This window comes from Fringilla coelebs (genome assembly GCF_963513975.1).
Source record: "Fringilla coelebs genome assembly, chromosome: 3".
Taxonomy (NCBI): Eukaryota; Metazoa; Chordata; class Aves; order Passeriformes; family Fringillidae; genus Fringilla; species Fringilla coelebs.
In genome coordinates this window covers 71,946,124-71,971,141 of record NC_140030.1, presented here as the reverse complement: position 1 = coordinate 71,971,141, position 25,018 = coordinate 71,946,124, and the positions used below count along the sequence as shown (strand labels likewise).

The following is a 25,018-nucleotide window of genomic DNA, read 5'->3' as shown; positions in this document are numbered from 1 at the left end:
CAATACCGAAGTTGTTAAAATTATGCTTTTTCTGTACTTAAAAAGTGATCTTCATCTAGGACGTGCCACTCTGAAGCACCAGCAGGTCTTTGATTAGCTGAGCTCCAAATGTCTCCCAGCCTGCAAACAGAAAGCACTTTCCAGTGCAGCATCAGTCAGTTTGCCGTGGGCGTGCCTGGCTGTGGTACCCAGGCCGACTGTAAATGACCTGCCACTGTCGGGCATGATGGAATAAACACTGCCAGCAGCAGCCAAGCTGTACTCTTGGTATAGGTGGCTGTTATACATCATGTATATGAAAAAAGTGTCACTTGAATCATTCCTACTGCAAGCTTCTTTAAAACTCTATAAAAAGTCAGGCATAAAACACAGAAAATATTTTATGGTGTGGGTTCAGAGCTCCTCCCTTCAGTACCATTTGCATTCCTCACTAGCCTCAGAGAAAAAAGACTGGAGTTTCAGGAAGTGAAAACTGAAAAAAAGTAAAGCACAGAAGAAATGGGAATGTATGAAATGTTTTGTGCTTGTTTTTCTTGTGGAGCATCCTGTAGCATATTATTAATCAAACATTTTTGGATACTCTCCTGACTTTATTTTTATAGTTCGTTTCTTGCCACTCCACTTTCACATACCATATTTAGAGGGAAATCCTGAATTTAAGGGTTTTTGTGTTGATTGTATAATTTATGTGTTGATGTGTGTTCTTGATAACTGAGTGCTTCTATTAACTTGTTGACTGGCTATACCTGTTTTTCTAAATATGAGGATTAAATATGAAAAAGCTTCAGGGAGAAGGGAAATATTTTTAAAGATTTCTTAAGAAATGTCTAAACTATGGATTTTAGTGCCCTCCCAAGCACTTTCAGGCTTTAGACTTTGAGAATATACACTACTTCTTCTCCAGGCTCAACTTTTTCAGGGCTGATAGTGGCTTGTTTGGTACAGATAATGCATAAATTCAATGAGAAACACATTCCAGTCTTGTACCTGAAGCTGCGGCTGTCATGGCAGTGAGGAGAGGACTAAACCTGCCTTCTAACCAATAACAGCAAAATCTTGTAAAGGCCTTACAAATTTTTAGGAAATTTAGAACTTCGGTCCAGACTCTTGATGTTAACAAAGAGAAGCATTAACTTTTGAAATAAAACTTTATTATGGTAAGTTTCTTTTGGAATGTGAGAGAGTGCTTTGTATGTGGTTTGGGTATTCTTGATGTTCTGCTTTTTTTCCTCATCTAGCACCTGCATTGTGAAAATGCAAATATCAACATTATGTAGATGAGCCTAAATTGTGTTTTAAGGAAACTTTTCTTGGCTTCAAATTAACAACATTTTCTGCCCCATAACATCAATGTACCTGTTCCAAAGTACTTATACTGCATTTCTGTTTACAGAATAAAATGTGGTTTGCATATGGAAATTTTATATTTGTTCTCTGCAAAACTCAGGTAAAAGATTGTTGGAATGAGCTTGGGAACACACTGTTGAGTACAATGTGATCAGAAGCAGATGTCATGCTGACAGAATTCTCTAATAATCATCCTTTCATTTATTCAAAAGGTGAAAAATATCCTATGATCGCACAATCTCCTTTGCTTTTCAAGAAATATCATTTGTTATTCTCTGTGTGTGTTTGGACTAAAGCCATGCTTGGCTCAAGTAGCTGCAGTTCAGCTGACTTCCAAATAGGTCTGTCTACTTAACAAATGCTGGGCTTTGCTATCAAAATTTGGCCATTGTAGTGATGAAGTAATCCATTAAATTTATATTGTGTAGGAGTTAATAGTCTCTATATTTTAAATGCAGCTTCTTCTTAACTAACTTTTTTTCTTTGCATAGTTAAAATCCTTGATCTTACGGCTTCAGAGGCTTCAGGAAAAAGCAGTAGAGGAAGATGACTATGATAGAGGTGAGAATTGCTCCTCCCTACTCCCCACTGGATCGTGCTGCCTTTTTTTTTCTTTCCTTCTTTCTCTATTAGCTTTATTTTATATTTCCTACAGAGCAGTGACTAGGTGTGGAAAACGAGTTCAATGAACTGTATTGTTTATTCTGTCATATGGCAGGAAACAAATTAAAGTAGGTCAGCAGCAGGTAGCAACAGTTTTTATTTTCTTGAGCCACATCACCATGTGGCAAGGTTGAAATCCAAATACCCACCATCTGGATCAGCTGTTTTGAAGCAGCATGACTGAAAAAAATGCAGAAATGAGTGGAAGCTTCAAAAGGAGAAAGGACAGGCACTGGCTGCTGACAGAGTGAGATTTGCTGCTTGCCACATTTAGTCATGACACTACAAAGGGCTCATGGAAGTAAGGTCAGTAGCTGTTACAGACGTGAATGATACTGTCCTGTGGGATTAAGTTGATGTCCACTGAGTTCAATCAAATTCAGCTAGACAATATGGTGGTGATGCAGCTGCTGGCAAATATCTATCTTTGAATAATGCTTTTTCTTTCAAATGCCTTGGCACTTCTGATAGGTTTTATATGTGTGCACGTTAATAATTAGAGCATCTATTAACACACGTTGGGTTTCTTACTGTTTCCTGTTGTGGTAGTCTGTGTTCAGGTACTCACATTTTGATAATCTTGAGGTTCTAAGGTAAATTCTTCCTGCTAGGTCTGTCTTCAGCTGGAAGAGACTACAAGCATTTCACTGAAATCTGCATGGTTACTTCAGAGAATAAGTGTGGAAAAAGATAGCTCCTTTCCTCCCACTTTAATACTCTTGGCTTTTAGGAATTGGGCAGTGGTCAGACTTTTGGTTTGCCTCTCCAAATTAATGTGTGATCCTTTATAGTTGTACCATGACTCTGTTTTCCTGCCCCCGAAGATGTCCCCAAGATGAAAACCTAGTGTCTAGGGGGTAGGTGTGTAGCACTTTTGCAAGAGTGGTTCTGTTGGCCTGCCTGTGTGTAGGAGAAGAGTCTGCTACTGCCACAAGTCATTCTTTTAGTGTGCCATCTCCTAACGGGGAAAACCCTTAGGTGTGTTAAAATCTGAGGATGTAGTAGATATTTATGGGTTTAGTCTCTGTCAAATAGACATTATTAATGTGTGTGCTTTACATGTGTAACACTCATAACTCTTCTTTTTTAAGTGCCTGTGGGTTGAGCTCACAGTTGGAGACTTCCCAACAGCTGTGTACTCTGTGTGCATGGTTACCGCAGATTCCAGCTGGGATTCTCTAGGCAGCCAGCCAGTCTGACAGCAGTGTTTCAGTGTATCAGGTGTGACATCTCATGTAATGCCATATAGTCGTTGACCACAGGGAAGAATGATGACTTGTGTTGAAATCTCACACAGAAAGCTCATGTGTAGTTTTCCTCGGCACTAGTCTTATATCCTTAAAACAGGACCAGTTGTCTGTTGTCCATCTCTTCCTCCTTTTACCCTTTTCAGTTCCACCCTAGTTATCAGGCAGGGTTAGCACACCTCGTTAGCAGAGAGGGTGGTTTGCAGAATGTTGCATTAATTCCCCTCAGGTCAGTGACCTGGCTGAAATGGTATTTCACCAGCTGTTGTGAGCACAGAGAGAAAAAGTGCTAAGGAGAATCCACGGGTGGGATTGCTGTTTTTTTGTGCTAAATTTGGCATAAACAGGCAGAAAACATTTGTTCTGGTATGGGACTGGTTGCTGAGGTGCTTGAGGGACTTTAACTTGAGTTCTTCCATCCCTTTGAAAACTAGACACTGTTGTTCTCAGAAAATGGCATGCTTCATGCATGCATGCAACCAGGCATCCTGAACTTTGTAAATTCCTAGCATTTGAGTCGTTGACCTGTCTTCTGTCATACTGGTCTTTGTTCTGTTTCTGATACAAGTATCAGCTGTTTTTGTGGGTTTTTTTTTTTCCCATGGAAGCTGAACTGGCTCCCTTAGTTTTCCTTTTGTGAAACACAGGCAGTGTATCTTCAAGGTAAGACTTGCATGGAGAAGGGGCAGTGCTGCAAGGAGAATCAGAGCTGTGACCTTCCTCACCTTGCAGCGGCAAAGCTTTCCACCTTTGCTTTTAGAGCTATGCTGCTGCTCCTGGTGGAGAGCAAAGTCTTCCCTGGCGTGAAGTTGGAGAGCTTGTTAAATAACTCACAGATTGGCCCAGTACCAATTTCTGTTCAAGTGAAATCTGTAATTAGCCTTCTTTAAAGGGATCTTACTGCCAAATATTGCTAGTAGGGAATGGAATTGCTAAATGTGCAGAGCCATGATTTGGGGCATAAATGGTGGTGTGTTATCAGGGAGTGGGAGAAATGAGCCTGGTGCATGGGGAGGGCTGAGGACATTTTAACTAATGCTAGAGAAAAAATGACTGATCCTGTAATTTGGGGAGTGACTCTGAGTATAGAGTGAGTCCTCTGCTAAGAGCAGAACTGTGTTGGATCAGAGATTGGATAGTGTCGTGCGTAGTGCCAGCACAGGTCTTGCACATTTGGAAGTGCTGCAGGGGAAGGATAGATTATCTAGTGTGATGAGAATAGCTGTGAAATGGCCTGGACTTGGAAGAGGTGAAGAGAGAGGAGGGAGAGCAGGTGGAGGAGGTGTATGTGTGTCTAGACTCCCAAGGGAAAAGTTAAATTGCCAATCAATACATTATCATGTGTAACTACTGCCTTGGTGCTAGAGTCTTCTCTCCAGCTTCAGCCATAGTCAAGATCTTAACCCCAGAGATTTTCTGACTCCAGCTCTTTAGGAGTCATGTAGTCTTGGTGGGAGGGAGATGTGTTAGCACTTAAAACTCTTCTAAGTGCTCAGAACTGTCTTCTGCTGTCTGACGCTGCAAACTTCACAGCTTAAGGAAAGACAGGCAGCGCAGGTTTGACACTGTTACTTTCCTGCTCTACAGAGCTTTCTGAAAGCTCCTGTAGTTTAAGGTAATTATTGAAACTGAATTATCAGTAAAGTAGTGTCCCTGCAGCGAGGGAAAAGGGATGCGCGGTGTTTTCAGCTGTGGCAACAAGACTAGGAAATGTCACAGAAATAAAGGCAAGCTTGTCCCCCTACAAAGCCGTGGACAAATAAGATACATTTGTTTTTCCACCTTGCAGAAACACAGGAGAAATGCATGCTGCTGGAGCTGTTAGAGAGCATGGTGTCTTTCAGGTCAATGTTAATGCATTAGCATTTATTTCCAGAATGAGGGAAGATGTTTTAAGGGCAATCACAACCCTCCATTGTTGTTTTAGAGGCAAGGGAATGCCTGTGTAAGTCTTTAGCTCGTTTCTTCCTAGTTTTTCCTTTCTTTAGATGAATCTATTTGCTTTTTCTTTCTTCTTCCCTTGAGCTTGAGAGGTGCACAGCAGAAGTGACTCTTGCTATTGCTCGGTTACCTTTGCTGTGCCTCTGAAAGACCTGCCTTGGCATGGTTAGGGTGTTGGTGTAGAGGAGCTTCAGTCAGGCATTCAGAGAAGTGCATTTTCCCTGCTCTTTCTGGCAGTGCTGAGTGTGCAGGGTGTGGGATGTGTTTGTTCCTAAAGCGTTGGGGGCTGCTCGGGGTGGAGGCCACCCCATGTCCCTCACTGGTGCTCATTTTCTAGAGGTCACAGTGCTGTGAAACCTGCTGGGTGTTCTCTCTTCCTATTGTAGCTGTCAGGGGTTGTTTCAAACGCAGATATTCCTCGGCTGTGAAATGGTTGTGTGAAATGCATATTCAGTGAGACAAATATCCTCAGTCCCAGTATAATTTTAAAGAGGAACCCTTGGGATGTTATGTGTTTTATTGCTCTTGCTTCTTTTTAGGTGTGGAAATATTGGGAAATAAATGATTTTTTTTCTGTATTTACTTGTGGTCTCCTCTTGATGGCCACATTACTGTATATTTTCAAAGCAGGTGGTGTACCATGGGAATATAAGCATTTTGCCTTGCATAGCATATAGGAAAAATTGGTCTGTTCTCCAAGGATCACTTGGAGTGTTGTCATGGCTCATTATTCATGATGGAGCTTGACAGCTCCAAGGTTAAACACACTGCTGAATACAGGAGGAAAAAAAAAAAAGAATGTGTATTTTGTGTCTGTGGGAGTTGTGCTTGCAGTGGGAGCAAGTGCATTTTGCTCAGTACAAATCTATTGCCCAAGCATTTGAAAACCTTTTTCCTGTTCTTTGCTGCTTGTGCTTGTCAACCTTGCCTGGTGCAAGAGGCAGGTGGATTGGTAACTGTCAGGGTTGAGTCTTGCTGCTGAACTCCACTACTAGCTCACATGCCATCTTGCTTCTGAGCGAAAAGTTTCTGCAGAACTAATAATTCTTTTAAATTCTGATAATTATTTTTTAAAGCAATTTTTTCTTTGCAGATGCATTGCTTGCAGCTGATCAGGAATGCTAATTCCCCCATGCAATTCAGAGTTAGGGTTCTTCAGTGAAGGTCACTGAGCAGATCAGAGCGACTCCTCATCAGTCCAACACGACAGAAAGAACACAGAAACGTTTGTGCCTGTGGTGGCATAATCTATCCTATCTCAGCAAGAAGATGCTGTAGATACATTTAATGTCATGTAAGCCTTCAGTTATTTTAGGTGAGCTCTCAAAGGATGAGCTGTGTGAATTGGTGAACTGCCGTGGACTTGTGCACTGTGTGCTCTGCAGAAAAATAGTGTTTGCATGTTTTTTCTTTATTTTTTGCTCTTTGTTTGTGTTCTTTAAGACCTTTCAATACCAATTGTCTTTTCTATATCTCAGGATCTGCAGGGCATCAAGGACACCCTATGGTGTGTGTAGGAGTTTGAGTCTCATTTTGCACATTTCCCCTTAATCACAAGAATAGGAAGGGAAAGGAAAGACTTTGTAGCTGTTAGTCTCCTGTGGGTTTACACTGTAAGAGGTGCTGTTGCTCACTTGAACCAAGTATTTGTTTTAAGACAACTGCAGAGAAAGTAAATGAGGGAGAATCATGTTCAGTAATGCTTGGGTTGAAAATGTTAAATGGCACTCAGAGGAAAGCTTTTGCCACTTCTTACATGGGTACATGCAAATACTGAATTTTGCAAAATCTCTGAACCCCTGGTCAGATGTGTAGCTGTTTGGTCTTTACAAGTTTCTTTTTGCAGTTTAAGCTGGAGCAGTACTTTTCCCAATTCGGAGTACTATTTCTAATCATAGCTCTTAAGCATTTGAACTAATTTGATATTCAAGCAGGTGGGTGGTGTGTTGTTCTTTTTGTTGTCTTTTTTGTTTGTTTGTTTTTTAATTTCTTTTTTTCTTGGAAGAGCTGTTTGCAGATGAGGGTTGGATAGAATCCCTGCTTTACTGTGCTTCTATTATTTTGAACTAAACTGCTTGCTTGACAGATGGCTGCTATAACAGGACACAGAAACGAAGGCAACTTGGCTTCCTTCTGAGGAAGGGCAGGGAATTTGAGAGAAGTTATATCCGGAAATAACTCTCAAAGAACATGTTGCTTTGGATTGGACTTGTTTCAGTGCAGCATGTACCTTTGGAAGTTGAATCTTCAAGCCCACCTGTATGTTTAGTGAAGCTCTCTAGCTGAGGCTGCTGACTAAATAAAAAGTGGTGAATGCTGGAGGAGCAGAGCTGCTGTGACACAGGAGACTTGCTGCAAGCTTGTAGCTTGGAGTTGCGAGCCACTGACTTGTTGCTGGGTTTGGGGTGGAGGGAACAAATAGGGCTTTCTGTTGTGCCATGCTGTCAGAGCCTTGTTTCAGCACAAGCTTGTGGAAGCTTCCTGAAATCTGTGGGTAAGTCTTCTAGGTTTAATTTTTCATTTTTATAGCTTTGCTGTAAAGCTGTTAAGAGGATGGGGGGAAAAGAGCTTGTATAAATTGTCAAAGCCAAATCTTTGTTACATGGATCTTGTTTATCTTGTCTTACTCTGATAAATTTGAATAACTTCCCCAAAAAGAGTTTGGAAGGTTAAGGATAATAAGTACATATGTGAAGTATACATTAGACTTAATTTACCTTCCAACAAAACAGAGGCAGCACAAGCCTTGCACCTCTACCATCTTGTCCGTGTTCCTCTAAGATAGCGGACTGAAATGAAAAACAGAGGTCTTTTTGCACATATTCATTTTTTGTTTATTGCTAGTTGAAACTGTGGACCGAAATGCTGTTGTTCAAATGCTTCATCTTGGCTTCTGTCCACAAGCAGCAGTAACAACATTACTGATTAGTTTTATGCAATCTGTGTTAGGCCTATCCTGTTGCTATTGTGCTTGGTTTTGTTTTATTTAATTGCAAAACTGAGCAGGAGTCACAATTTAAAGGTATGAATTTCCTTATCTTGCTGTCAGGTAGACAACTAGGAAAACTTTTTTAATACTAAAATAGTGGTGACCAATGCTTATGAGAGGGAGGTTTGGGTACTTTGACTTCTTGCTTTTAGTCATTACATGAGAGACACATGTATCTTCAGCAGGTTCTTGAAATTCTTTTGATGTAAAGTCTTATTTTAGACCAGTTGTTCTGTTTCACATCAGTGAGTGTCTTGGAGGTAAAACGAACTCTTGGTGTTGGTCTAGCTATGCTCCACATTGAAAATGCAGTTGTGTTTTCTGTATCTCTAATTGCTTAGCCAATATTGGAGCAGAAACTGCTGTAGTCATCCAGTATCATGCTTAAACCGTGCAGCCTAAATATTTTGAGGAAGTGGTGGTACTTTATGGGCTTCTGCTGTGCTCTTGTATTTTAAACTTGGCCAGAGTGAAGAAGTTCAGCCACGTCTTGTGTTTCTGGAAGCTGCTTGACAAGAGGGAGATTGCTGGAGTTTTGGCATGGAGAGTGCTTGGAAGCTTTCTCTGCTCCTGGCCATCTGCTGTCTAAAGCTGACACTGCCGGCCACCCTCCTCGGGCACTGGGGCTCTGCTTCTCAGTCCATGATGCAGCCAAGCTGTTCCCAGACAGCCTGGCCACTCTTTCACAAACAAACAAGCAATGACAAAAATACGAACAAAATAAGCAATTATGGGTAATTTAAGATCTTACTTGCTGAATGGCTGTTTGAAGCATTGGGCTCTGATGGGTGTAGCTTGGGAGAAGTGTTGATGTGCTATCTGGACAGTACCCACGGAGTGAATGACATGGCTCTCCTGATACCCAGCCAGCCCATCTGCTTACTTTGCACTTCAAAACAAATTTTATATTCAGGACAGACTTAGCTTTCTCTAGCTCTTTAGAAATATTAGCTCCAGATAAGAAAAGTGTGTTGCATTTGCAATATGACCACTGGAGACAGCATGGCTATTAATTCAACCAACAACTAGAAATTGATTTTGTTGCCCTTGTTTTACACTTTGGATAGAAAAATTCAGAAGGAAGGGGGACACCTGCTCTTTTCAATTGTTATCTGTTTAATAAATGACTGAACATGGGCAGAAACTGCTAGATGTCATGATAACACAATTTCTTTGTGAATTTGAATTAAAAGGATGCTGAATGAACGTGTCTGCCATTTGAAAGCAAACATGAAAATCTTTCAGTGTGAGTCTTCTGTGAGGAAATGGTAATGCTCTTTGCTGATTCTTGTATCGTGTCTAGTCAAATTCCTTAATAGGATGTTTTTATTGGAGATCTCACCAGCCCTTCCATTGCTTTCCAAACTCCCCTGCAAAGTGGGATTTCCTCAAGTCAATTAGCTTCTGCTTTATCTTCACATTTCTTTCCTCTCCTCCATGTCCATCTCTCCAGGACAAACTGTCCATGCTGGGGTGTGTTCATTGTTCTGCAGATGTGTCTGTGCTCTCTGATGCTTCACTGCTATGCCTTTGGCATATGAAAGCTTCTGTATGTTTCTTTCTTATCATTAGCCTGTGGAAGGTGAAAGTAGCAAATATGGTGTTTCATGGAGATCTTAAGCGCTCTCAGGACAGTGATAAGTAAGCATTAGTGAGAACAGCCAAGTGGGGAAATTTCAAATTCTTAGCATTCTTATATAATAGCATGTATGGGACAAAGACAGTGAGTCCATAGGAAATGCTGACTGTAGGAACATCCAAACTGATGTCAGGTAATGTGGGTTTTAAACCTGCTAACCAGTTTAATACCAGTCAGGATTCCAGTGACTGGGACATCTTTGTGCTCACTGAGATTTTTTTTTAAAGTGTGAAAAATGTAGATGAAATTAATAAGTTGAATTGGTTTATGTTTGGCAAAGTTAGAAACAAAGCACGATGAGGTGCTGTGATTTGGAGGCGTAATTCTAACATGATGTTGGAGCCACATACAAATAAAGATGTACAGCCTTTTTTGCTTAGGTCACAGCAGAGTGTGCTATTTATCGGATTTATTTGTGGGTATTCATTTTGGTGTGCCTCAGACACTGCCATGTGCTCCTGTGTGCCTCCCTGGAGAAATAACATCTTGGAGAAAAGGCTTTAACCCTGGAGTTGCTAGAAGCTCTCCAGAGGCCATTCAGCTTTTTGAGAGACTTAGAGGAAGTACAGAACAAAACCCATTTGGGTTTATATGTGCTGTGTGCTGTTGCCTGTGTCTGGGAGTGTGTTGAATATTGAAGCATTTGGGATATTGGTCTCAAGATAAGACCTGCTTAGAAATGAATGGGTTTTCATCTGATTTATTTTTTTCATGATGTACTCTACCTAAAATGTTCCTATGTTGTCCTAATGTCCAACCCTAAACTTAGAATAGGTTGTTCTAAGATCAGGAATTGCAGTATCTAAATTTCAGACATTTCAGTTTCTTCCTCTTGCCTGAAGAAACTTTCAAGGGGCATGGTGCAATTGATGCATTCTGCAACGCTCCTGTACTTGAGTTACACTGAGTGAGAACACAGAGGAGACATCTCCAATTGGACAGGAGTAACAATGTCACTTCACTACTTAAGCACTCTTGAACAAACGTGTTTTGTAAGATTTTTGTCTAACTCTAGGATTTCGGTTGTGCAAAATATGTGGGAAATTTTTCTTAGTTTTCTTCCTTTTGTGTTGTGGGGCAAGTGAGATTAGTCTTTAGCTGTGGGTACAGGTATTGGCCTTCTGGAGTTAAATACTCGTTCTCAGTGCAGGATTTTGCAGGGCCAAATGAATTCCAGACAAGGTTTGTCACAGGGAAATATCTTTAGGACTCTGACCATAATCAGAAAAGCTTTTAGACACACAGGTGTGGAAGAGTTTTCATGCCTGAGAGTTTGTATTACTAACTTAACTAGTTCTAACTTAACTAGTTGCCCTGGCTGACTAGTTAGCAGGACAAGCCTTGTGCTGCCTGTTTTGTGGTGCTCTGATAAATGTGTTACAGGCAGTGGTGTGGTGCTGTGGTGTGTGAGAGGGGAAAAGACAGTTCTAGCTTTGCTTTACAAATCAGTAGACTCCATGCTTGCCTTTGAAACTTCACAGTGAGAGTATGATATTTGCTTCTGTAAAACTGTCAGTTTGGTATTTTTGTAGTAGCTGGTAACTGATAACTTCAAGTACATTACCAGTTTTACCTGCTTCATTAAGTCTGAATAACCAAGAGAACATGTAGATAACTAAAATCACTATCTAGGAAGGATTTCTTTTTATGAGAAATAAATACTGATCACTTATTAGAAAATTGGAAATTCAAAAGCAAGTAGTTTGGAATCTCCCATTGTGCATACCAATAGCAGTAAAACAAATGTTGCTGGAATAAAAAGAATTTTTAGAAACTTCTGGAGGAACTTGGCTAATAAAAGGTCTTCTGAAAGCACAGGTGGAAAAGCCGGTATCGCTAAATGGTGTGGTTTTTTTTTTTTTCAGCTTTAGTTTTTCTTATAGAGGTGAAGATCATCCATGCAGTCACACCAGTGATCTGTGGCTTCTAGAGTTGTGCATAATTTGAAATGAATAATGGCATAAAAAAAAAAGACATAAATAGGGTTCTGACTATCAGTCCAATTCTGGAACTTAATTCTACTTTATCTGTTTTTGAAGCAAATTATTTTTAGTCCTAAGAGTTTCATAGTTTTAAAGTGGAATGTATGTTTAAACCTCCCTCAGCAATACAACCTGTAAGTAAATTTTTCTTGTGTTATCAAATGAGTATGACATGCCCTCATGTTTTGGCTGCACCTCTGCACTGGGATGAAGCTGGGCTCTTTTCAGTCTGAATCCTGAGTGACAGCAAGAACTTTCTCAATGGGAGTAATTTGAAATGAAATGGTGAACTGGAAGCAGAAAGCTCAATAGCCCATTAGTAGTTCTACTGAGTTCTTGTGTTTACAGGTTTGAGAAAGTGGCCCTGGTGACTTAAGGAAGCTACACTGACTCTTACCTCCTTCAAATGTGTACAAGCAGTTATCTGCTGCTCTGTATTCACAGGCCAAATGCCCTGCTTTGTTGCCCATGTTCATAGAGAATCTGCTGTCCTGGCCTTTCCAAGAACAAACAAAAGGAATAAATCAAAAAGCTCAGCTCTTTTAAGTACACAGCTATAATTAAAATCAAACTCAAATTCATATTGAAGTGCAGAGGTGTTGGTTTGAAATATTTAAATTACTACCTTTATGTGGTGGATGAAACACTTTTGAGCAAGAGCTGAAATGGCCCCATTCACAGGTAGGCTTTAACAGCTGGTTGTTCTGCTGCTGTCTAATATTAATGAAAATAGTGAGGAGTTCTGAACAAAGAGGTTCTGGTCAGGCTGTGTCACTTGCCTTGCAAAACCTAGGGTAAAAAGATTCAACATGTGTGTGTAAAAAAACCCAAAACAACTCATCATGTTGTGTAAAATGACAAGATTTTCCAGGGAAAGAACTGCTGAAGATACTGAGGAGGATAAAAACAAGAATTATTTGGGGAAAAAATATTCAAAGTAGAATTACTTCAGAATTAAAATTTAATTCTGTTTCAGAGCAATGTGCCTGCAGAAGCACTGCTGCTACATTGGTTTTCTGATATAATTATTCTGCCATCACAAATATGTTCATGTCTGTGTGTAGAGAAGTCTGAGTTTTGTGCAGTTTTATATTTCCTGTCTCAGGTGCTTATTTCCCCACCTGTAACTCCCAGGACTTACTATGAGGAACACATAGGATGCTGTTATTTCATTTAAATGGCTCTTTTTTTTTTTTTTGGAACATTTTTGAAAACAATCATGGTAAGAAGGAGGAGAGAAATCTGGCAGAGAAACAAATAATCTTTACTCCCCATGTCATGCACTGTTGCCACTTTGTTTGTTGAGTCAACTTACCCTTTACTTTATACAAGAGGTGTTTCTCTCTGCCCTGCTCCTGCTTTCAAAATATTTAGGCTTTTTCTGCTTATAGGTGTTGTACTGACTGACCCACTCAGGCTGAATATATAGGGGCAGCCTTACATGCTAAAATGATTCTGGTTTTATTGCTTCTCTCAGAGCGACAAAAAAATAAGGATGACAAGAAGTCCTTTCCTTTTCAGTCAAGAAAGGAGAAGGTAAGGCTGCCTGTCTGTATGTGAATGGCTAATGCCCCACCAGTGCAAACAGATGGGAGTTACTTGGGAGCAGTGTAGGCAGCAAAGCAGCTGAGCTGTATTTGACTTACTTTCTTTACTTGTGACACACTTGTTTCTTGAATGTAGGAAAAAAATATTCATTATGTCAAAAAAAAGTAAAATGAAGCTTTTTTGGCTGGTTTAAAGTGTCCTGAAAAATTCTGCTTTTGCTCAGATGAGGAAAAAAGCAATGAAATTAGTTCCTGTTTAAGCCAGTGCTCAGTTGTGTGCTGACTGCAAGAGGTGTAGGTCATCTGAGGGCTGGAATCCTTTGCAGGGATAATGTCGCTGGTTCTGCTGGACAGGCATCTTCTGTGCTGCATCTTGAAGGAAGCAAACTTGAAGTTTGACTGTAACAGGCCTGTTCTGAGAGGTTTCTTTTACCTCCATGTATGTTCCTGTAGGGACTGTGCCATTAGTGATATTTGCCACATTTCCTGGCCTCCCTTGGGTGCAAGCACACAGCATTGTTTATCCTGTCTCTCGGACGTCAGTGGCCAAGTTTCCCTTGCACGCTGTGCCTGCTTTTAATTTGTCTAGAAGGCCTTTTTTCCTTGCTTTTATTTTATAATGTACAATTCCTTAATAGAAACCTCCTTGCCAATGCCTCTAGTTGTTCAGAGTGAATGCTGGTAAGAGCAACTAATAGTGAACTGAATGTTTGCTTACAAAATCAGTTTTGATTTCTGAAGTTAGGAGGGATGGAAAATTAGCTCTTTGGGGAAGTGTGCCCTCCTTGATTCTAAACACTACTGGCTTTCCCTTTCCTCAGAGGCAACCTTTCCTCTATTTCCATTGGAAAAGGGAACTTCTGTGCTCCACTTCCCTGATCTGGAGTCCAGTGTGCTGCCTGCCCTTCTCTACCCTTCCCCAAATCTATTCTTTCTCTAACAGAAGTGGGCAGGTCAGTGGCTTGTGCACCTTCCCCACTGCTGGAGCAGGATCCTGGAAGCTGTTGTCCTCTTAGCCAAGACTGGTGAGGGGTTTTTGAATTTTTTTCATGTAAGGCAGATGCCTTTAGGGTTCACATTTCTTTGTCTGTAGGAAGATCTAAAGAGTTGTTTGGATGGTTGGTTGTTCAGGTATGTATAGTTGGTGCTTATTACACCTGAGGAGTGTCTTCTTTCTCATGCTTTTTTTACACAATCTTAACTTCTTCTCCTCTATCCATTACAAAATTATACTTCATATCTGCCCAGAATTGTCAAAGTCCCTTTTTAATATCCAAGATTAATCTGGCTTGTAATGCAACAGCACAGGGTATTCCTAATATCTCCAATGCCTACCTAAAAAAAATATTGGTGGATGTTTCCTGGGGTGCAGAGCTTTTTAAGCACCCTCAGAAAAGTAAAGAAAGCCTTTTTACAGCCCTGTTAGGCAACCAGAAAGGCTCCCTTTGCCAAAGTAGACAGGATAACCTTTGGAAGGATGAAGAAAACAGTATGGAATACTAGATTTTTTTTCCCCTCAGTTCTCATCTTCAGGCCAATTGACTCCTGACAGCTGGAGGTCTTTTTTGAAGTGATGTGTAGCGCACGAACCTATCATCTTGGCTTCCAAGCAAGTAGACAAGTGACACTGGGGTCAGTTAAAAGTTGCAAAAAGTACCAGTCATCCCTTCTATGCAAAGGGGTTTAAAGTAACCACCCAAACCTACTTGCAATAGGGAGATAGAGAGACTTCCTTGATGTTAATATTCTGCTCAGCCAAGATTAACTGACTGCTGCAGACTTCTTTTGAAGGTTAGGATGAAGCTGGTGCTATGCTTATTTCCAATCAAAGAATGTTCTTGGGAGCTTGGCGTAAGGTCAGAAAGTTGAATAAATGTTTCATTGCTGCCAGCTCTCATGAAGTTCATGACTCTCCTGCTTTACAGCTTTTCCCCATTTTACTCAGGACTTGTCAGGCCACACCTGGAATACTGAGTTCAGTTTTGGTCCCTGCTACCAGGCTGGAGAGGGTCCAGAGAACCATAAAGATGGCCAGAGGGCTGGGAGTCTTCAGTGTGAGTAAAGGCAGAGAAAACTGGGTTTGTTCAGCCTTTAGGAAAAAGGGCTTAGGGGGAGACCTTGTCACCATGTTCCCATATTTAAAAGGTGGCTTTTAAAGAAGATGGAAAGTCCCTTTTTGCAAGGAATCACATGAAAAGACAAGGGGGTAATGAACACTAATTACTCCTAGCGAGGTACCAGTTGGATGCAAGGAGAATTTTTCACAATGAAACCAATCAGTCACTGGAATAATCTCCTTAGGGAAGTGGGGCATTTCCCAATGTTGGATACCTTTAAGGTTCAGCTGGGCAGGGTCCTGGACTGTCTTGTCTAGACTGTGCATCTCTGAGAGAGGTTGGATCAGGTGATCCCTGAGGTACTTTCCAACCTGGTATTCTATCATTGATTCTGCTTCCTTCTATTGGTGAGGAGCATAATTTGGCCTCAAATATCTGTTTGAGAAACATCCAGTAGATTTGGGGTATGTTTAGCAGCATTATGATGTGTTCAGTGCTGAACTGCCTGTCTTTGTGCAGGTGATGCTCTTGCTGTGCTTGGGTTTTGATGAGTGTTTAAATGGCTCTTTCTTTATTGCTCAGCTGCTTCCAAGCATAAGCAGCTGCTTGTTACTGCAATCTGTGGGGATGACCATAGTGGACAAGGAAGTGCTAATTACCAGGGTGACACCAGTGGGAAATGTGGATCTGTCAGAACTGCTGTCTCTGGGTAGATTTTGTACTCTGGTGTTTTGTGCTTGTTCATTTAGAAATACTCTGCTTGGGGTCCCCTCCTGGCAGAAGGGCTGTCCATTTGCTTTCTGCCTTAACCTTGGCTGTGAGGAATTGCCAGGGCTCCTACTGTGCAAATTCAGCCCCAGCAGATGCTGTTATAGAAATAAAGCCAAACTAAGAAAGGAGAAGAAGTCACAGAGTAGAGGATATCTTAATATTTGAGTATCTTAACCCTTTGTTTAGACAATAAGCAATTTAAAGAGTCACATTAAGTACAAGAACAAATAATGGCTTGTTTAGCTTCCAAAGGAAAATTTGGGAAACTGGGTGGAGTGACCAGGAATGCCTGAACTGAACAAGAGGTATTTTTGCTTCTTGCAACAGAATTAATTTCTGACTTTTTTAAACCTTTATGCTAATTATCTGGTTTAATAACAGTGGAGGAAGAAGGTGAATATGATGACAGTGCAAAAGATGTGGCAGCAGGGAGAACTTCTGTAGAATTTTTGTTTTAGAAAGAAAGACTTTTGATCATTGGTGAAGCTCAGTAACTGGGATATAATGTAGGAGATAAGGCAGTTGTACAGAGGGAAGTATTCAATAGGAGTTTTTTAAAAGAATAACATTAGAATTTTACTTTCTTTGAAACTTTATGCAAATACTTTGTTGCATTTTTTATTATACCCTTTTGTGTACTTGACATGTTGCCTGATTTTACCTTCTGCTTAAATGTGTTTAAAAAAGTTATTTCTGGAAAGTTGTTTTTGAAAGTTGGCATGAAGGTATTTTGTCTGAGGGTTTATTTCTAAATGTTCATCATTGGATAATTGCATTAAATATAAGGCACAGTAGCCTGGTAATTCCTGGAGCTTGCTGGAAGAGGTCTGTAGGATTTCCCTGCACCAGAGGTGGGTGCAGTATTGCAGAGGCTGGCAGGCTGCCCTGTAGGCTTTTCCCTCTATCCTTTGAAGTGTTGAAACATCCAGTTGTCACTGCTGCAGGCAGGAGCCTGTGCTGGATGGACCCTGGTCTGATCTAGTTTGGCAATTCTTGTCACTTCAAGATTGTGTTGGTTTCTTCTGCTGGTGTAATATGCCCATGTTTTGTTGTATGTACTTATTGTGTTGGCAAAGGTATAAGATAGCATCTGTAAACTTTTCTTTTTAGTCCTTTAAAAAACAAAATAATTTTTTTTCCCTGCAACTTAAGCTCATGTAACCACTTCAGCCTGTGCATCTGAGAATCCCACTGGCTTCAGTGGATATCAGGTTCTTTATATTTAGGTTCTGGATCTATAAGCTTTAACTTCTTCAGATAGGAGACAGCTGGCCTGGGGCAAATTTTATTTACACAGTATGCATCTATTTGATGAAACCTCCAACTAAACAAATAACTTATTCCAGAATGGGGGTGCTGGGTGGTATTCTCCAGAATATTGTTTTGTGTCAAGGCAGTTACAGGTAAAGCTGCTACACATTGAGGAATATTAATCAAACAGTGCTTCATTAGCATTAAAAAAATCTTAAAAATTATATTTTCTGTCTCTTACTGAGAAGCTGTTTTCTTTTGGGTTTTCTTTACTGCAGCTGCTGGTAGCCTAACATTCCGATGCTGCTGTCATTCATTGTACTTGTCACTGAAGAAACCATTGTGGCTTTCTAAGGTCTTGATAGTGTTGTTATTGAGTATATTTGAATAACTACTTGAATTTGACACAGTTAGGAAACCTGCCAGAGGGTAAAACAAACATCACTCCCATTCTTGCATGTGGCAGCTGGAGTGGCAGTGAAGAGGTCTGAAGAATGCCACCCTGTCCCTTTGCCAGCTTTCAGCTTTCTCTTCCCTGTGGAAGTGAAAACCTGTGAAAGGAGATACATGTTACTGTGCTATACCGGATATTTTCTTTTCAATGCAGAGATAATAATGCTTTGAACAAGGGGTATGTGGCTTCAGATACCTGTTACTGTATCCCTTGGAGTACTTAATGATAAGATGGCCTGATTCTGTTCTTGCTGGTGATTTAATTTCCCTTATCTCATTCTGGAAACATTCAGGTAGTTAATGTTTATTCTGTGTCTTAGGGACAGAGTTGCAGCTGTCTCTGGTTAACTTCCTTTCTCTTCAAGAGAATGTTGTTTCTTTTTGATTTAATCTAAAACTTGTTTAGGATGGAGGCAATTTTTAGTTCTATTCAACTAGTATCTGGAAAGACTAATAAGACCTAACCTGTTTTGCAGTAAATCTGGAAACCCTGTGCTTACAATCACAGCACTGATTGCATGACTCTTTTATTTTTGCTTGTTTTAGAGTTGACTCTGAAATATTTCTACCGATCTTCCCAGTAACTGCCAAATTTCTTCTAAACTTGTCTTGATGATACAGGATCTGAATCTTAAGCAATAGTGCTGATTTTTTAAACTTTTGTTAGTAATGGAAGCTGAGAATAGGTTGAGTTGTGCATGAATTGAGTGGTGGAGGGATGTAGTGAGATGAGAAAAACCTGAACCTCTTTCTTTCCCTTCTCTTCCATCATTGCACAGTACTACTCCAGGCTTCCCTGGGTCACAAGGTTCCTGTGTCTGTGTAGGTTGGATTTTTGATCACTTAGCCTTAGGATTTCAGCTCCAGCATTAAAGTGGCTTGATGCTAATTTCTGTATTTGTATATGTTAATATTATATTTTACAACATACTGTGATGTTACAAATTATTAAGTGCTGCTTTTTTAAGAAGAAAAAAAATGTTTTGATAAGACAGTAATAAGGAGCTAGAAGAAAGAAAATACCAAACCCACAAGAGATTTCCTTTTTTGCGTTGTTTTGTTGTAGTCTGCATAATCATATTTGCTTTTTGCTATTTTAACTTTAGGCAAGCTATTTCAGTCTGCTTCAGGTGAGCTGTCCATAAAATGGATGTATCATCACCTGCCATACTGCAGTTCTTTGAGTTCTAATTAAATACTCCAAAGCCCACTGACCTCCAGTCATGAAATGACAGTAATGTTAGTTTGTCATGTCTTGGGAAAAAAATGAAGTACTTGAACTCTTTTTTTTTTTTTTTTTTCTTCTCTATGATGTAGATTACAACAAAGTTATTTTCTGTAGGAGCAATTATTGGATGGAGTGACCTTTTCCAATTTAGACACTGATGTAGTGGAAGGGACATTTTTCCACTTGACCTTTATGCAATGTGTCAGCTTTTCCTGTAGTGCCAAATGAGTTGCAATTGACAGGTTTGATGGAACACTGACTTGATGGGAGCTTATTGTTTGGAAGCAGTTATGTGTGGAAATGTGGAGCCACTAGTAAATAATGTGATAAAAGTAATTTGCATGTCTTTTATCACTAAGGAACAACTTGCTTAGAAATGACTGCACCTAAATTGAGATTTGAATGCTGGTTAACTGAGATTCCAGTAAACTTTATCAAACCTTATTTTAGAGTAAAATCTATTGGCTTATCTTTTTATTTCTACATTGCTTTGTAACCAAATAGCAATGGTTTTCTGTATTTTAATCTTGCTACTTGTTTTATAAACAGAAAAGAGGAATAAAAGATGAACAGTTTTCAGTGTATGACAAGGAAGCCATGTCTTTCAATAGGCTGGCCATATGTGTGTGTGTATGTGTATAATAGCTTTCTTGGTTATTTATTAATATATTACAGAAATAATGGCCAGGTATAATTTGGGAAGAGAGAAGTTCTGGTTGTGGGGAGGAGTGGACAGCTATAAGCACACTAGAGTGAGGGTGGTGGATAGCATAAAGAGAGCCATAAAAGGGGAACCAAACCATCCTGCCCCACTGCTCCAGCTAGGAAGTGCAGATGTCAGCTGCTCTTCACATCTGCTAAAATAAAGTAGGGAGAAGATTGTGTTTGTTGAGGAGAAACTTAAAAGCAAAGACTGAAAGTCATTTATTTCAGGTGTCTTGTTTTAATCTCTTTCTGCTCTGGTGGAAGGCTCTTATACTTCCTGTAAATAAAATAATTCCACCTCCAAAGTGGATAAGAAAAAGTTGTAGTGGAGCTCAGGATCTATCTGACATTACCTGAGTAATGAATTATTTTGGCTTTTTGAAACCATTGAGCAGCAGGACTGAGAAGAGAGCAACAAATGCCATCTGTCTGATCTACATATTTTACCACAGTTCTTCTTAAGCTGTCTGTTGAGGTAAAGTAAAAAGGAGCTGAATGGGTGTGGGAGGGGAAAGCAGCTCAGGTCTCTTCTGTTGGATTTGCAGGAGAGATTTGGAAAGGGGAAAAAATTAGGTGTTTATAGAGGTTGCTGTTAGCAACAGCCACATTAACATATTATTTGTTACTTCAAAGACAATCTGTTCAAACAACTTCAGTAGCAGGGAATGCTGCTGGACAGAATCGAGGTGGAAGGCTGGATAGATATGTTTATTTTGCTGTGGTAAAACAGGTTGTGTGGGTGTACTGGCATAGCGTGAAATTCATCACAAGATTCACTAGTGTAGCAATGCTATTTGATTGTAACTCCCAAAGAAAGTACAGATTAGTTAATGTAGAGCTGTGTGATAACTTCACAGGAAAAGTTTTTATTATCATTTGTAGCTAATGCATGCCACAAAAGATAGCAGGCTTTAATGCATTTACTTTATGTGCTGCAGGAGATGTGCTGCAGGGGCTGGAAGGAGAACCTGCATCTGGTGAGCTGCAATTCTGGGGTCTACAACAGGATCACACTTGAAAAATGTTCTGTCTTTTGTATGTGGATTCCTATAAAAATGACAGATCTCTCATTCTTTCTGGAGCACATGCTTTTCTGAACCCCTTCTGGAGAGTGTGGCAATATACAAATCCCTCTCCCCAGGCTCCATTTTTAGGTGTGCATCCATCAGACTCCCACTTTGCTCCTCTTTCCCTTTCCCACCTGTCTCTGCCAACACAGACACTGGTCTGGCAGCTTTCATTTCCACCTCTGGAGGCTCTGCTGACCAGGGGGAGATGCTGCTGAGGGCAGTGATACTTCATGGGCTCAGGCTGTTTAAGGCAGTGAGCCTGCATCTAAAATTGTCAAGTCTTGTAGCTTGAAGTGTGAGGACCAGTGAAGGTGCCTTGGCACTGCTGCATTCCACTCAGGCTGGGCGTTTGAGGGGCTCTTCTGTGGATCTGCATGCTGGAGGAGGTTCCACTTCTTGCAGTGGCTGTCATTGGGCAGTCACTGCTGTTGTCTCATTCATAACTGCCTTGCTGAAGGGCCCCAAAGTAGAGTTGAAGAGCTGTGGAACTTCCTTAGAGAGCCTTTGTTGTTCCTCTACCCTCTGTCCAGTATGCTGGAGAAGCAGTTCTTACACCTAAAACACTGCCAGGAGCTCAGAGCTGGGATGAAAGGAATATTGTCAATGTAAAAAGTTGAAGTGCATATGAGAAAGGAAGGAAGGTGGGGAATAATAACTTAAAAAAAAACCCCAAAAAACCCACCAGGATCCCAATTTTTAAAACAGGAAAGATGATGGGCTTCATCTGCTTTTGAAAGGAGAAGATTAAGAGGTGACTCCAGTGGGCGAGAGTTTTTTATACGGAACAGTGGGCAAAGCTCAAATTATGAAAGGGTTAATACAAGGTTTCTTATGCAAGGAGCAGTTCAGGTTGTGTAATTTCACCTCTCCTTTTATCTGAAGATCTCACAGAGGTGTTAATTAAGCCTAATGAGGCCCCTGTGGAGCAATTGTTGCTATCTGTGTTTTTACAGACAGAGGACCTAGGAGCTGAAAGAAATAAGGTTATTGGTAATGCAGCACTGTAGAATTGTTGTTCATGGGAGAATACCCAGTGTAACTTGAAGCCACCTGGCACAGGCGTGGCAGAACCCACCTATTCCATGAAACCATGCTAATGGGACATCCCAAATGTTTTCTCTTTGCCTTAAAATGTAGATATGTGTAGATGCATATAAAGAGACTGTGGACTAAGAAAAATTACTATTTCTAGATGGTCCATCTTCATAATGCTTACAACTACTCCTGGGTTTTCCTTTTCTTTTTTTTTTTTTTTTTTTTTTGGTATGCTATGCTTGTAATTTGCTGGTTCCTGTGATACTTTTGTTAGCATCCAGTGTTTTGTGAGGCGTATGGGAGCTTCACAATAAGGAAAATATACCTATGTTTCTGAGGTTTTGTATGCTAATTTCTTTCATGTGTTCATGTAAATCTTTTCAATGCAGAGCAGACACATTGTTTTGTCAGCTTCCCATAGGGAAATCAAGCAGCTCCTAATTGTTGTTTTGCTTCCTGTAAGACTCCTGAGCTGTTGATAATTCCACAAAAGAATTCTGAAAAAGTGCTGGCGGATGGATGAGGATGGGTGAATAGAGAATTTTGAGATATTCCTACGCTGCTTTGTTTGTAGAAAGTCGGTTTTCTTAAGCAAATCATCTAAGCCTTTTGTCATCGTCTGACCCTACCTCACATGGTGTGGGTGGTTGCCTGCCTTGTATTTAGTTCTGTTCTTTTTCCCTGGTGGTGGAATTTGGGCAGCTCCAAGACCAAGCTTGTCAAAACTGCTGCCTTTGTTGTTTCTGGAAGCCTCTGTAACAGGCTGAACGTGGTGATGGCATTGAGTGTCCCACTGCCATGATGGGTTGGTAGAAATCTGTTTCAAGGAGGTGATGTCTCTGAGTCATCAGCTCAACAAAACACAAGCAATTTTTAGAGTAAGACCCTGCTTCAGCTGATTAAGAAGCTGCCAATATGAAGTATGGCTTGATAGCTGAGGAAATGCCTCCTCTGAGGTTCTTGCAGTGAGATGTGGCTTTGATCCAGCTCAGCCTGAGACTGTTTCTTCAGAGAAGTTCACTTCATGCAGTGCTCTGAGCCCCACAAACTTTTTGTTTTTTCACATAATTTGGTGACATTTAGAGGAATTTTAGGAATGCAGGATGTTTTTGAATTCAGGATCAATAGGACAAAGTGTGCTTGAGATTAATTTCCAGAGGGGAAAAAATAAAAAAGCTGCGTACCTTTTACATTTGATATTTTATATTATTTTTTGCCTTCCAAAGGAAGTTGCAGGATCCAACTACAGTTCCACTACCCCAAACGGTTTAAATTGTTTTGTGTTTATGCTTTGGTACCACAAACAGACGTGGGAAAGCAATGTTGAAGGTGGTGGGTAGGAAATAGACAAAAGCTTAGTACTTGTATGTGTAAGCTAAATAAACTGTAGGTGCAAGTCAGACAGCTAAAAAATTGTATTTCTTTTCTGTTTTTGGAAAAGACTAGAGAAGCAGATGCTAGCTGGAAGATATGGGAAGGGAAGAGGATCAAGGGGCAGAAACGATGAGGAGAGAAACTGGGGTGTAAGGGTACCTGTGAATTGCTGAGAGGGAATTGGTTAATAAGGCCAAGTTCAAATGGAAGGGCAGGAAGCCAGTCACCAAATATTGACAGTCAGCAGCTATTCTGTGTTTAAATTGTTTTCTTTCCTATTGTATCCTGATTCCTGGAGCAATAATTTCCTAGTAGAAATTAATGGATCTGAGTAGATACAAGGCAGAAATTTTTTGCAATGAGTGTGCTTGAAACACTGGAACAGGGTGTGCAGAGAGGTGATGGATGGATTTATGCCCCATCTCTGGCAACACTGAAGGTCAGGGTGGATGGGGCTCTGAGCAGCCTGATCTAGTTGAAGATATCTCTGATTATTGCAGTTGGGTTGGACTAGATGACCTTAATAATCCATTTTTTGTTTTGACAGTCAGAATAGGCTGAGAACAAATGACAAATGTTGTCAGCCATTCTCTCTTACTGCTTGATTTCTTAGGATATGGCCTTTACTGTATAAAGCAGAACAGTGTAACTGCTGTGTGCTGGAACAGTGATGGATGGTAGAAATTGGAAAAGTGACTAGGCCGACTGAGTTAGCATCTTTTATTTGCTATTTTAAAATTTGCCTTTATTTTTTGAAATAAAGTTTTAAAACAGTTTTTGGTTTTGCATCTACTGGTGCAGAGTGCTTGGGGAAGGCTAAAAGCTCAATTTGATGGTAAAGTTTTAGTTCTTGAAGATCACTGGGAATAAGGAAGAAACAATGGAATTAGATTTGTATATTTGAGATTATTAGATTGGAGAGTATTAAATGTGAGAGTGGGTACCTGGAATACAAGCAAACACTGAGCAGTATTATGGGAGCTGAAGAAGGAGAATGCAGGGAGCAAGAGCGGCAGAAAAAAGATTGCTTTAACCTAAAGTAAAATTCTGGCATCCAGGTACTCCTCCATAATGAATGGGTGTACTGTTTTCAGCTCTGGTACCACAAAGACTTACTTTATTTTCTCTCTCCCCTTTTGTTTCTAGAAGCTTCAAGTTTCCTTGTAGAGTTCCCCACTGCTGTTTTCAGAGCAATTGCTTTGGGGCTGCATGCAGGCATTTATATTCTCTTTATAGTTCTCTGTGTGTAATATTCAATCAATAAGAAATAGTAGTTTATACTTTTTCATCAGCATGCCTTGCCACAGAAGGGAGATAATATTGCCTAACTGCATTTTGTGTTGGTGGTGGCTTAAGCCAAACTGCAAGCTGATTTCTTCCACTATTGTAGTCCTTGGGAAACATAGCACAATTTAATATACAGCACGCTTCAAAATCTGTGTTGTTTTCTTTCAAACTTCACCTGAATGCAGCTCTAAATCTACTCGTTGGTGTTCCTTAGACTAGACTTTTTGCTGCTTTGTTCTGCATTTTTGCAACATGGCTTTGAAAAGTATGAAGATAAACCTTTGTGGAACGCTGCTTATGTTATCTATGCTACTTTGTGGTTTCTCTCACAAAAAAAAAAAAACCAAAAACTTTTAAACAGTATGCTTTAGGATGGTGTTCTCAATATGTTCAGGTTAGGCAAAAATAAAGGATCTTTTTCTTTGTTTGACA

The 25,018-nt window shown here is 40.3% G+C and overlaps 1 protein-coding gene across 2 annotated transcripts in view; it reads left to right on the top strand.

Annotated features, from left to right (window-relative positions):
* The window catches only part of DISC1 (DISC1 scaffold protein), a 187,224-nt gene that overhangs the window by 21,077 nt on the left and 141,129 nt on the right, over positions 1 to 25,018 (top strand). For both annotated transcript variants that reach the window (XM_084203469.1, XM_084203468.1), the window contains one exon: positions 1,839 to 1,908. In XM_084203469.1, coding sequence (XP_084059595.1) covers positions 1,839 to 1,908 — 70 coding nt within the window. The remainder of the gene's footprint in view (positions 1 to 1,838; positions 1,909 to 25,018) is intronic.